At 46.2% G+C, this 13,400-nt stretch overlaps 1 protein-coding gene across 4 annotated transcripts in view; it reads left to right on the top strand.

The window, feature by feature from the left end:
- Nucleotides 1–12,855, top strand: part of LOC115098066 (septin-4-like) — a 91,888-nt gene extending 79,033 nt beyond the window's left edge. For all 4 annotated transcript variants that reach the window (XM_029614367.1, XM_029614368.1, XM_029614366.1 and 1 more), the window contains 6 exons: nt 1,368–1,502; nt 1,764–1,881; nt 2,249–2,350; nt 2,823–2,919; nt 6,132–6,334; nt 12,659–12,855. In XM_029614367.1, the coding sequence (XP_029470227.1) occupies nt 1,368–1,502; nt 1,764–1,881; nt 2,249–2,350; nt 2,823–2,919; nt 6,132–6,313 (634 nt within the window). In that variant the 3' untranslated portion in view covers nt 6,314–6,334; nt 12,659–12,855. The remainder of the gene's footprint in view (nt 1–1,367; nt 1,503–1,763; nt 1,882–2,248; nt 2,351–2,822; nt 2,920–6,131; nt 6,335–12,658) is intronic.
- Nucleotides 12,856–13,400: the final 545 nt, after the last annotated feature.

The raw sequence follows: 13,400 nt of genomic DNA, 5'->3' as shown, positions 1-13,400 counted from the left end.
AGCCAGCAGGAGGTGCTGCAGGGTGTGACACAACTCAGAGGATAGAGAGGTTTGTGTCCTAGCCAGCAGGAGGTGCTGCAGGGTGTGACACAACTCAGAGGATAGAGAGGTTTGTGTCCTAGCCAGCAGGAGGTGCTGCAGGGTGTGACACATCTCAGAGGATAGAGAGGTTTGTGTCCTAGCCAGCAGGAGGTGCTGCAGGGTGTGACACAACTCAGAGGATAGAGAGGTTTGTGTCCTAGCCAGCAGGAGGTGCTGCAGGGTGTGACACAACTCAGAGGATAGAGAGATTTGTGTCCTAGCCAGCAGGAGGTGCTGCAGGGTGTGACACAACTCAGAGGATAGAGAGGTTTGTGTCCTAGCCAGCAGGAGGAGCTGCAGGGTGTGACACAACTCAGAGATTAGAGAGGTTTGTGTCCTAGCCAGCAGGAGGTTCTGCAGGGTGTGACACAACTCAGAGATTAGAGAGGTTTGTGTCCTAGCCAGCAGGAGGTGCTGCAGGGTGTGACACAACTCAGAGGATAGAGAGGTTTGTGTCCTAGCCAGCAGGAGGAGCTGCAGGGTGTGACACAACTCAGAGATTAGAGAGGTTTGTGTCCTAGCCAGCAGGAGGAGCTGCAGGGTGTGACACAACTCAGAGATTAGAGAGGTTTGTGTCCTAGCCAGCAGGAGGTGCTGCAGGGTGTGACAACTCAGAGGATAGAGAGGTTTGTGTCCTAGCCAGCAGGAGGTGTGGCAGGGTGTGACACAACTCAGAGGATAGAGAGGTTTGTGTCCTAGCCAGCAGGAGGTGCTGCAGGGTGTGACACAACTCAGAGGATAGAGAGGTTTGTGTCCTAGCCAGCAGGAGGTGCTGCAGGGTGTGACACAACTCAGAGGATAGAGAGGTTTGTGTCCTAGCCAGCAGGAGGTGCTGCAGGGTGTGACACAAGTCAGAGGATAGAGAGGTTTGTGTCCTAGCCAGCAGGAGGTGCTGCAGGGTGTGACACAAGTCAGAGGATAGAGAGGTTTGTGTCCTAGCCAGCAGGAGGTGCTGCAGGGTGTGACACAACTCAGAGATTAGAGAGGTTTGTGTCCTAGCCAGCAGGAGGTGCTGCAGGGTGTGACACAACTCAGAGGATAGAGAGGTTTGTGTCCTAGCCAGCAGGAGGTGCTGCAGGGTGTGACACAACTCAGAGATTAGAGAGGTTTGTGTCCTAGCCAGCAGGAGGTGCTGCAGGGTAGAAGATAGAGAGGTTTGTGTCCTAGCCAGCAGGAGGTGCTGCAGAGGCGAATAGAGAGATGCATATTTTAGGTGTGTAAGGCTGGGTATGGAATATTTATTTTTCTGTAGGCCACCCCATAGAGTCTTTTCCTTTCTCTCTCAGTTGGAAATCCATTGCAGACTATGTGGATCAGCAGTTTGAACAGTACTTCCGAGATGAGAGCGGACTGAACCGAAAGAATATTCTGGATAACCGGGTCAACTGCTGCCTCTACTTCATCTCTCCCTTTGGACATGGGTACGCCATGCATTGCGGCCCACCACTTTCACAGGTCCAGAATTCTCCACTGGACATGGGCACTATAAAGAGAGAGAATGCGGAATGAGCTGCTTGTGGGCATATTCCAGGATGACCCCCAAATGGGCAAACTAGCACTGACAGGGCACTGCTGGGAGGAAGCTCACACTGCTAGAGACCTGGTTGGCTCCAGCAGGGCCCTGCAGGTGGTCAGAAAGGTGCAGGTTAGTACTGGCTGAACGCTGCCCGTTCCCTCTGCAGATTACGTCCTTTGGATGTCGAGTTCATGAAGGCTTTGCATGAGAGAGTGAACATTGTGCCCATCCTGGCAAAGGCTGACACGCTCACAAGAACAGAAGTCGCACATAAGAAGCGCAGGGTAAGGTCACTAAGTCGCTTACAAGGGTTATGGGGCACCAGAGAGGTCCAAAATAATAGCTAGAAATGTAGGTTGGCTAGTCTTTTTTTTTTTTTTTGGGGGGGGGGTGGTTAAATTTGAAACCTTCAGCTTTGTTTTGACTGAGGTAAGAATTTTTCTAATTCACATCAAATGGGTCCAAGCCTCTTCCCCAGTCCCATTCTCTGTGTCTCGTATCCAAAGGCATGCTCTGAAGTGCTGATTACTGCCTACGCTCTCCTGCGTTTCTCTATTGCCAATTTTTGACCCGTTACAAATTGTGTCTCCATGTTTCTCTCTCTGGGTATCGCCACGTTTCTCTCCCTGCCGTCCCTCCTCCTACCCCCAGATCCAGGAGGAGCTCGAGCACTTCGGGATCCAGATATATCCGTTCTCCTATACTGACTCTGATGATGAGGACGAATTCAGAAAGCAAAACCTGGAGTTGAAGGTAAGGAGTTGGCTGTCCAGGACAGGGTCTCAGGGGAGGGGTCGGTGCAGGATCCTGCACTACCGTCCAAGGGAAAAGCTGTGTAGATTCAGAGCAGGTCTCGGTCAGCATTCAATGGAAAGGTGACAGAGTCAGTGCAGGTCCTGCTTTCGATGTGGGAAAAGGTATTGGAGTCAGTTTGGGGGGAATGGTCGTGGCGTCAAGGCAGTACAGTGGAAAGGTCACAGGGTCAGTGGCAGAGCCTTGTGACCATCTTGGTCACTGGATGAGTGTAGATTGTATGGAGGAAAGCTCACAGGGTCAGTGCGGGTCTCTGTGTCACTGTCTGGAGACAGGTCACCAGGTCAGTGTACATCCCTCCGACATTGCCCGGGAGAAAGATCATGGGGGTGAGTGCAGGCTCCTGTGTCCTGTTCTGGTCACTAGGAGCAGCACAGGTTTCCTGTTTCACTCTGCCATTGTCTTGTTTCAGAGGTGCCAGCCCTTTGCTGTAATCGCCAGTAACACTCTAGTGGAAAAGGAAGGCAAACGTGTGCTCGGCCGACTCTACCCGTGGGGCATCGTGGAAGGTTTGTGGCTGCAGCTTTCGGAGTCTTCTTCAAACCTGTGCAAGTCAGAGCTGGCCCAGTGGCAGTGTTCTGTACTGTGTGAGAGTCCCAGACCTGGCTCCTATCTCCAAGGAGATAAAGTCATCACTATTATAACAATATATATATATAGTACGAGACAGTCCCTTCTCTGTAGCACTTACAGGCCGATGCAATATCATTGCGTAAAAAAACGTGCATCCAAATTGGGCACAGGTTTTTTGAACACGTGGACATCCTTCTCTCCTGGGTGCCCGATGCAAAAGGCTGCCATGCTAAAAGGGCTGCGCAATGGATAATTTGTGCATCCCTAGCGCTCTGCATCGGGCGCCCAGAAGACGTGGCTGTGTGTGCCCACAACAGCCTGGCCAGAGTCCCTTCCCACCCCAGGCAGGGCTGTTTCTGATTGGTCCTTTTCACTGACACTTGTCAGTGAAAGGACCAATCCCCTTTCAGGACAGCCTTCTGAAAGGGGATCGATCCTTTCACTGATATGCAACAGTGAATGGACCAATCGGCAGTAAGTGAAGGAGAGACTAAATGAATATTAAGTGTCAGGCTCTTAATAATAATGTATTCACTCCCTCACTCACTGCTGGCAGGGGTTCCAGTTGGGCCAGACCTTGGGGATGCTGCTTTCTGTGGTTCCCCCTATGAGGCACCACAGAAAGCAGGATTTTTTTTTTGTTGAGCCCTTGAGTGTGGCATGATTCTGCTTTCTGTAGTGCCTCCTGTTTAGAATTGCGATGATACTAATAGGAGGCACCACAGAAAGCAGGATTTTTTTTTTGTTGAGCCCTTAAGCGTGACATGATTCTGCTTTCTGTAGTTCCTCCTGTTTAGTATCGCAACGGTACTAATAGGAGGAATCACAGAAAACAGGATTTTGTTTTCTCTGTGCCCTTGAGTGCAGCATGCATTAAGACCAGCTCCCAGGTAGGGCTTATATTTGCCGTATTAAAAAGTGTGTCCTGGCCATGTGGCAATTTTTGGCATCATGAGGTAATAGCTTATAGCCTCATCTACATGGAATTTGAATCTGTTGCGTGCTATAAGCTATGTGCTCGATTAAACGCACATTTTGGATGTGCACAAACCCATATTGCATTGGGGATTTCAGCGTGTCCAAAATGCGCGACCAATAGAATGTTACCCGGGTGCGCTAGCCTAAGTGCACTCTATTGCATCGACCTGCTACAATGTAGTCAAGAAAAATATCCAGGACAAATAAGACTGGGAATTTCATTTATTATAAAATGGTTATTACAACAATCAGGAGAACCAGGATTTAAGGTTATCATCTCCAGACAATAAATTACAATTACGGTATGTGCAGAGGCTAGGAACGTAAGGGTGCAAATACTGTCTTTGGTACATAAATCTCTGTATTCGGATTCCTTTTGTTTGTTTATTTATTTATTTATTTATTTATTTATTTATTTATTTACGGGTTTTTAATATACCGGGGCACGTAAGTAACATCACCTCGGTTTACATTCAAACATTAATTCAGCATAGAGCTTTACAATATAACATTATAACTGAAAGAATACAAATCCATATAAAACTTTGTATAATGAAGATAAATATCAGAATATGAGTGTCTGTGGGACTAACTAGAACGCAAAGCAAAGGACTCAGTTCAAGAATAGTAGGCTTTTTTGTATAACCAGGTTTTTAAGTTTTGTTTAAATTTTTTGTAGCAAAATTCTTGGCGTAATTCTGATGGCATAGTGTTCCATATTCTGGATCCAGCAATGATGAATGAACGTTCTTTTGTAGTGGAAAGATTAGTCAGGTTGGATGCAGGGATCTTCAGTTTAGCTAAATGCTGGAATCTGGTTGGGCGGATTGATGTTTTGAATTGTAGGTGATCAGTGAACCAATTCATATCTCTGTTGTGGATGGTTTTATGAATCAGCGTCAAGGATTTATATATTATTCTGGATGCCACGGGTAGCCAGTGTAATGATTGAAGTGCTGGAGTGATGTGCTCATGGCGGCTTGTGTCAGTGATGATGCGGGCAGCTGCGTTTTGTAAAATTTGCAAGGGTTGAATTGTAGTTTTAGGAAGACCTATTAGCAATGCATTGCAGTAATCAATCTTTGATAAAATAGTCGCCTGTAAAACAGTGTAAACAGTTTAAAGAAATACTGCTCGCCCACTGCGTTCTGTTTCTCAGTATTTGTTAACAGTCCCATCTCATACATCTGTTAGATTACTTGGCACTCGCTCTAAAATCTTTTCTGTTGTGGGTCCTGAATTATGGAATACTATACTGAATCAGCTTAGTGTTATTACTGATTTTATGATGTTTCGAAAGGCACTGAAAACCTATTTGTTCTCTGAAGCTTTTAATTTATGTTTGTCATATATTTAGTTTTATTGTGCTGTCATGTTTTATTTTGTATTTTGGTTGTAATCCGCATTGATGCTCTGCGATATGCAGATTATAAATCTGTGAAGTAAATCAATAAACCAGAGGATAAGATTTAAAAGCAAGCCTCAAAAAGGTGGGGTTTTTTTAGGCAGGATTTGAATAATGTCAGAGAGGGAGCATGACGCACCAACTCAGGAAGTTTATTCCAGGCGTACAGAGCAGCAAGGTGGAAAACCGAATCTGGAGCTGGTGATGAAGGAGAAGGGCATAGATAAGCGTAGACTTGCCCGATGAGTGGAATTCACAACAAGGGGTGAAAACAATTGGCAAATGCAAATGGCAAATGTTTTCCTTGTTATTTGTAACTGCTTTTCTGCACTATTGTTTAAATGGTAAAGTTTATTATAATTACACCCCTGTTTCTTGTGAACCAGCATGATGGGACCACCGTCTTGAATGTTGGTATATAAAAAAGTTAAATAAAAAAAATAAATAGGGTGTGCAATTGGCTGATGGATTCTGAATAGCTATTTGATGAATTTTGAGAAGCTTGTGAGTCTCATGAATATTATGCCCAGCTGTTACAATTTTCTTAGCCTGGACAACTGCTTCCACATACCCCTCAAATGCACAGCTGAGTGATGAAAGATCGCATAAAGTGCATTTTATGCCAGCAGCATAGGGAAGATTTGATATCCCTTGGTTCAGGCAAAAAACAGGGGACGGAATTGGAGGGTGAGGTTCCCAGTGCCAGTCTGGTTCAGGTCACTGGGTTGAAGGCTCTCTTTCTCACCTCATTCTCTCACTCCGCAGTGGAGGATCCTGCTGTCAGTGACCTTATGATACTGCGGGCAGAGCTGAAGGCTCACATGCAGCGTCTGAAGGATGTGACACAGGAGGCATATGAAAACTACCGCTTGCAGTGCCTACAGAAGATGACTCGCATGGTGGTGAAGGACAGACATGGCAACTACGTACCAGGAATTGGAATGTAGAGAGAGAACTGCGAGTGGCAGGTTTGTCTTTATAATGCTTGCAGACTCTGCACATGTTTACCCAATAGCAGCGGTAACTTTGGGTTTTCTTTTCTAGACCTCACTCCAAGCTGGCCCCAGTACCTGCCTGCTTTTAGTGTTAGAGTGATCTTAGGAGCTCCAGGGGAGGAAATGTTTATGTTTATTCAAACTTAACATACCACCTATATAAAGGAATTTACAATAAAAAACAAAAATACATAATTTCATAAAACAGACATACAAGCTGAAACATACAATTCAAGACAAAACAATTCACAAACAGCATTACTACACTTCATTATGCATATTAAAACATGCTACTGAGATTACCTGGCAGTGTTCCAGAGGGCTAATAGGTAATAGAAGGACGAGAGTGTGCTTTCAGCAGGCGTAAATCTGCGTGCGCCAGCGGACTGCTGGCGTGCCATCATCCGATCCGGGGGCTGGTCCGGGGGCCTCGACCACACCCCCGGGCCAGCGCCATAGTGTGTGTGTGTGAGAAAGACTGGTCAGTGAGGTGACTGATGTCTGTGTGTGAGAGACAGGGATTGATCAGAGAGGTGACTGGTGTCTGTGTGTGAGAGACAGAAATTGGTCAGCAAGGTGACTGGAGTGTGTGTGATGAAGAGAGACTGGTCAGGGAGGTGACTGGTGTGTGTGTGTGTGAGAGAGTCAGACTGGTCAGCGAGCTGACTGGTTTGTGTGTGTGAGAGACAGATACTGGTCAGGGAGGTGACTGGTGTGTGTGTGCGTGTGAGAGACAGACACTGGACAGGGAGGTGACTGGTGTGTGCATGTGAGAGACAGACTGGTCAGGGAGGTGACTGGTGTATGTGTGAGGAAGAGTGACTGGTTAGGGACGTTACTGGTCTGTGTGAGACAGAGACTGTGTGTGAGTGACTGGTTGTGGGCCCTAAGGAAGAGGACTGTGAGGACAGAGCTTCAGCAGCCACTGCTGCTTCTGGTGAGTGCTATTGACCTGCAAGGGAAAGGAGTAGGAGAGTTGCAGGAGAGGGTAAGTAAAGGTGGCTTTTAAGTTTATTTTTCTTGATTGACTGCCATTTTAATTATTAGGTATTATGTGATGTCTGCTGTTTTGAAATATTTTATTGATATTTGGACAATTTTAAATAATTTTTATGAGTTTTTATTTGTTGGATGTTATTCTGTTCATCAGCTGTTTTGTAACATTTATTAGTATAGTTTTCAATTATTTCTGAGTGGGGATCTATAGCAGCTTGGCTTATTCTGTTTTCCTAATAGGAGGTATATTAGTGTTTAGGGCCTGGTTTAATAGTTGTATTTCTTAGATAGGATTGTTACTGTTGAGTGTGTTCCATAACACAGGTGTAACTTTGTGCGGGTTAGTTTGTGTGCATTATTGCAAATCCTGAGAGTCTGTTAGGTGCTATATTTCTCTTTCCATTTCTGCAGGTTCACACTGCATGCAGAGTGGCTTTCTTGGCTTTCCATTCCAGTCTCCATATTTATAATTTGTGGTTTTTCTGTACTTGGTGAAGGTCAGTTCTGTGTGTGTGACTGAGGCGAGGTATCTTACTAGCATGTAGGCATTTCTATCAATCTTATTTGTTGTGCTGTCTCAATAGGACATGCATTAGTGGTAAATTATTGTCTTTTCATAAGGAAGGCTATTGTGTCTGGTAGTAAAGGGAGTTTGTTTTGCTTTTACTGGGATGTCATCAGAACCAGAATATCTTTTTTGTATGATGAGTTGTACAGGGTAATGCCCTGTACAACTCTGCACCCATTGCTGGGGGTTGAGGGGATTCCTGTGGATGCAGAGTGCATGTTTACCTTTAGCCCCGTGATGGTCACATGTTCAGTGTCATACATGTGAGAACCATCTGTCAGGTGTGTCCCGGCCAAAAAAAGGTTGAGAACCACTGGTCTAAAGAACAGACTCTGTGGCACTCAGGGTTCAGGGGACTCTTCACTAGCACACCAGTAGTCTTCAAATCACATCTGTAACCCAAACCACATTTTGGGTTACTAATAGGTCCTGTAACAGCCTAGTGCAGTTAGAGAGATAATTAGGGGAGTACCCATTCATGGACAGCCCTCCCACTGGCAGAGCTGTAATGGATACCCTTAGTCCTGAGGCTTTATAGCAGAGCTCTGACATAGGCTCTGGGGGCAGTCTAAATTGAGATTGAGAAGGAGAGATTGTATTTTTCCTAACTTGGATTTTGGGCCTACCTGGAGCCTCAGAAACCATCCGAGACCCCTCCAGGACAGGCCAAAGGGCTCCGCTGCTGTACTCTCCTCACAAGGTGCAGAGTGGCTGCTCTGGGACTGATTTTTGGGATTTTGAACTTTCATTTAGAGGAGCCCTGCTGAAGGCCTGGGCCTTTCCGAAGCCCAGGGAAAGTGGAACCCTGGGCTGAAGATGCCCAGTGTTTAGGGAAGATCTGCCCAACAAAGGAGGTGACCCATTGCAGCGGAATCCTGATTATCTAAGTTGGGGAAGAAGATTTGTTTTCCAACATCTGGGAGGAAGGGTTTTCTGCCCCTCTTCCTGCCCATCAAGGGAACTGGCAAACCCTGCAATTCGCCAAGGATTCCCACCACCAGGAATCCCACCAGGAGATTCATTACTAACTGTGAGTAAAAGATCCACATTCAAGGGAGGACACCCATCTGGCATCTACCAGAGCCCTGAGGGATAGAGACATTGAATTCTGTGCCAGGATAGGATTTTGTGCCATCGGGAGGGGTTTCCTGTTCAGCCAAGGGGGGGGGGGGGCTAACCCAGAGGGACCACTGCACATCTAATCCAGAAGTGTGGATGGATTCTTGGCCTAATAAAGACCACTGCACAGATAGAGGAGAAAAGATCTGTAATTCTGAGAGAAACTGCAGAGGCGCTGGTGTGTGATTCACCATATCTAATTGTGCCATTCAATGAAAGTGTATCAGTAAAATAATATTTTGGACACTGCCTATGTGGTCTGAGTGTGGTTTGTTTGGCACACAACACACAGTTCACAGTACAATGAGGGAAAATCAGCTGAACACCCCAGCCACCCCATTCTGGGACCAGAGAGGACTCCTTTCCACCCCTAGTCCAAAGGACCTACCCCTCGGGATGGGAAGAGAAGAAAAAGCTATCCAGGGTCCCTTCCCCGAAGAACTTACAAATAACTTTATGTCCCCCTCCGTACCCGAGTTGTACACTAAGGAAGGGTTACACATACCTGAATGAACAAGATGCTTGTTGAAAAAAAAAGGCCCTCGGTAATCAGCTGCCATCCATGAAGGAGAGATGATCTTCATTTGCAGAGAAGTAGGGTGATCACAGAGCCAGCCACCACAATGCTTGATTCATGTTCAACGACTTTAGATACCATGTAAAGAATGCTCTCCGATGACAAGCAGGATGTCAGTCATCACACACGAGTGATATCATCGGATGGAACCCAGCATGGCAGTGTGATTTCAAAGTTTCTAGAAACTATAAGCATGTTAGGGATGTGCAGGCCAAATAATTTTGTTTTGATTTATTTTTTTTGGGGGGGGGGGGCATTTTTTCCTTCATTTTTCTATGTGTTTGTTTATTTCAGTTCAGTTTCCTTTCTGAACCAAAATAAACATTAAAATAACAACAAATCCCTTCCCCGCAAAATGGGCTTCCCTGAGGCCTTCCAACCCCTCTCTTGCCCTGCAAATCAAGCCTTGGGGTCCGGGTCTACCCAACTCATCTGGGCCAAGCCCAGCCAGGGCCTCCCCAGGCTCTTCCGACCACTTTCTGCCCCATGAAGCAAGCTTTGAGGCTCTGTTCTACCTGGAGCTCTCCGAGGTCCCCCTGACAGCCCTGAAGAAAACTTGCTAGGGATCTCCCTGGCCCCCACTTACCCCTTCCATGGGGGTCAATGGCAAAGAAAAGGGCAGGAGCTCCTTTAAAAATACGCCATCCACCCTGAGGCCAGTGCATTATGTTGTACATCTGCACAACATTATGGCTTTAGCCAGCTCTGAGACAAACATCAAAATAATTTCACTTTGGCACCAGCTGATACAATTTTTAAAAGGAATGGGATGGGCCAGGTGTGAATGGGCATCACTGCTACACTTTTCTTCACCCTCGATCATCATGGAAGGGATTAGAGGAGACCAGAGAAGATTCCAGCCTCAGCAATTTTTCTGTAGAGGGTTCAAAAGGGCCCGAGAAGGCACCAGCTGGGCTCAGCTCAGCCCAACTGGGTAGGCCCAGGTCTTGAGGCTTGTTTTATGATGCAGGAGGGGATTGGAGGGACCTAGGGAGGTGCCAGTTGGGCTCGGCTGAGCCCAGCCAAGTAGGTCCAGGCCTTGAGGCTTGCTTTATGGGATGGGAAGTAGGTTGGAAGGCCTTGGGGAGGCCATTTTCTTTAAAACAAAACAAAAATACCAGAAAATTTGATGGTATTTTCGTTTTGGCTGTTTTCAGTTTGGATGTGCCATTCGTTTAAAACGAATGCACATGCCTTGAATATGCCCTACTGGGCATAAAAACATAGAAACATGATGGCAGAAAAAGACCATCCAGCTTATCTAGCATGCTATACCACCATATGTCCACACAGGGTCCCTTTTCTCTCTTCTGTTTACCATGGAAGTTTTGCTTCCCAGAAGCACAAGATTCATTTCTTGCAGGGCCCCATGGTCTTCTCTCACCCCTTTAGTCACCTTTAAGTAGGTTTTTTAAGCATTTGTTAAGTTTTCTTTTTTTTTTTTTTTCAACAGCCATATAGTGCACCCTACCAGTGCATCAAGACCGCCTAGGTCATGTTTTTTCCCAACATTGGGTCTTTTGATTTCACTGCATTCATTTTTTTGATTGATGCCCCAGAAGGTGAAGAAAGCCATTGTCATTGACAAGCGCCCCCCGTGCGAGAGGATCATATCTATCATGGATCCCCATGATAGATGAGTCCTTTGGATGGGGTGCCCCCTCTGTACAAATATGACCACCAGAGGTCATCGTTCTCGGCTTGACCTCGTGGAAAAGCACTTTGGGTATCATAAGTCCAGCCCATCAATATCAGCACTGCAGGCATTGGCACCAAGGAACCCAGGAGGTACACCAATCAATAGTGGTGTATCGACATCAGTCCCCTTCCTCATCAAGCACCAGGCGGGACCAGGAAGACAGCCCCTTGCTTTCCCAGACCCCGACGTTCTCCCTCTTCCTCCTTCAGATCTGACCTTAGCACTCTGTCCCGTTCCTGCCCCCAGACCAAAACCCACTAGCCTCTAATCCTCCCACCTCTGAAGCCTCCGCTGCAGATTCCTTCTTCCTCTGGCCTTCAAAGCTGCTGCTTCCGCTTCCTCCATCTCATGCAAGCCAATTCTGCCTTCTCCTGGCCATGTGGTCCAAATGCTTCCACCTCCTTCCAGCCTGAGTAGCTAATTCAGCTTAGGGTTGCCAACTGGCTCCAGATTTTCAGGACAGGTTGATCCAGTCCTGGTTTTACCCCACTGCTTGCATGGGCTTTTAGTCTTGCTTTTTTTTTTTTTTAGGGTAATCAATAGGAATACCAGACCTACAAATCCGTGCAGGCAGTGAGGTAAAACTAGGACTGAATCAGCCTGTCCTGAAAATCTGGAGCCGGCTGGCAACCCTAATTCAGCTGTAGCTTCCTCTGACAAAGGGGCACCACCCTGAGATGTGCCAGGCGTCTCCAGATCCATGGCGGTTTCTTTTAAAATCCTTGAGAGTTTCCAGGTCTATGGATGTGCTGTGGGAAAAGAGGAGGGAGGAGAAAGGAGCAAATGAGACAGAGAACATTCTCTGTCACCCCAGGGCTTTCTGAGCTCTGGGTTCTGCTGATTTTTCTGGAGGCTCAGACCCAGAGAAGAGCTACAAGGTTAGGATGATGGAGGTAGCAACCACTGGACTGGGAGTGCTGGAGGCCTGTTTGCATTGCAGGGTAATCAGAACGGATTCAAGCACCAATTTGATCCAAAAATCAATACAGATCTCATGAAGCGCTCTTAGGTCTAAGGCACCAAGGGGCTAGTGCAGCGGAGTCCAGGTACATGCAGTGTCAGTAGTCTGCACTTGCACACATCATTAGTCATGAATCGGATGGGCTGGGGCAAGCACAGGGGCCCAGTCCCCATTCCTGTTCTCTTCGAGTCTAACTATATTTGCCAAAATGTTCATGATTTTTTTTATGATGTTACTTTTACGATACTATGAATGTTTATTGCTTGTCATCTGCCTTGAACTCCTGGAAATGTGCGGAATGTAAGATTTTAAAATCAATAAAATAAAAGAACTTTGGAGGGATTTTTTTTTCAAATATGCCTTTCTTTGCGCTGCAGGAAAGTGAAAGTGAAAGAAAGGAAGAGCTGTTCTGGAAGAAAGGCACAACGTTGTATCTGAAGAAAGCACAACCTTGTTAAAATATATAGTGTAAGTAAAGAAAAAGAGGAAGCTGCTATAATGATCCCCCCAGTCCCAGTCCTTTCCAGTGAGAGAACAGCGATATCAGGACATTCAGGGTTAAACCTTCCCCAGGCTTACCATTAGCAAAGGTGCTGGGTTGCTGGGGGAAAGTGGTTGCTACAGTCATATGCTTCTGAAATGCTGGACAAGAATATGCTAGAACAGTGGTTCTCAACCTTTTTCCCATCATGACACACCAGACAGGCCACGCTCACATGTGTGTCACACTGCTCATTACAATTCACAGCAAAAATAAAAAGTAAAGGTCCGGTAATTATTTTTATTGTTTAAAATGACACAAGGAAAAGATACATATTCTGTCTGAACAGAAATTGGATAAATAGTAAACATCGCAATGTACATATAGTGCAGGAGGATGTGTAATCCTGACAAAACTGATTCAAACAGTCTTATAAAACAGGATGTCTTTTATTTTTTCAATATGGCAACTCCACAAGGTTATACAAGCACCGGCTTAATGGCGTCCCCCGACACGGTCCCGTGTTTCGCCGCGGGCTGCATCGGGGGGGATCGCCACCGCTGGAATTCACACAAAAGCTAGAACATAAACAAATTAACAGAAAGTCAGAATAACAGAGGGACTTACAACCGACCATA

The sequence above is a fragment of the Rhinatrema bivittatum genome, chromosome 8 (assembly GCF_901001135.1).
Source record: "Rhinatrema bivittatum chromosome 8, aRhiBiv1.1, whole genome shotgun sequence".
Taxonomy (NCBI): domain Eukaryota; kingdom Metazoa; phylum Chordata; class Amphibia; order Gymnophiona; family Rhinatrematidae; genus Rhinatrema; species Rhinatrema bivittatum.
This window is presented reverse-complemented; position numbering and strand designations above follow the sequence as displayed.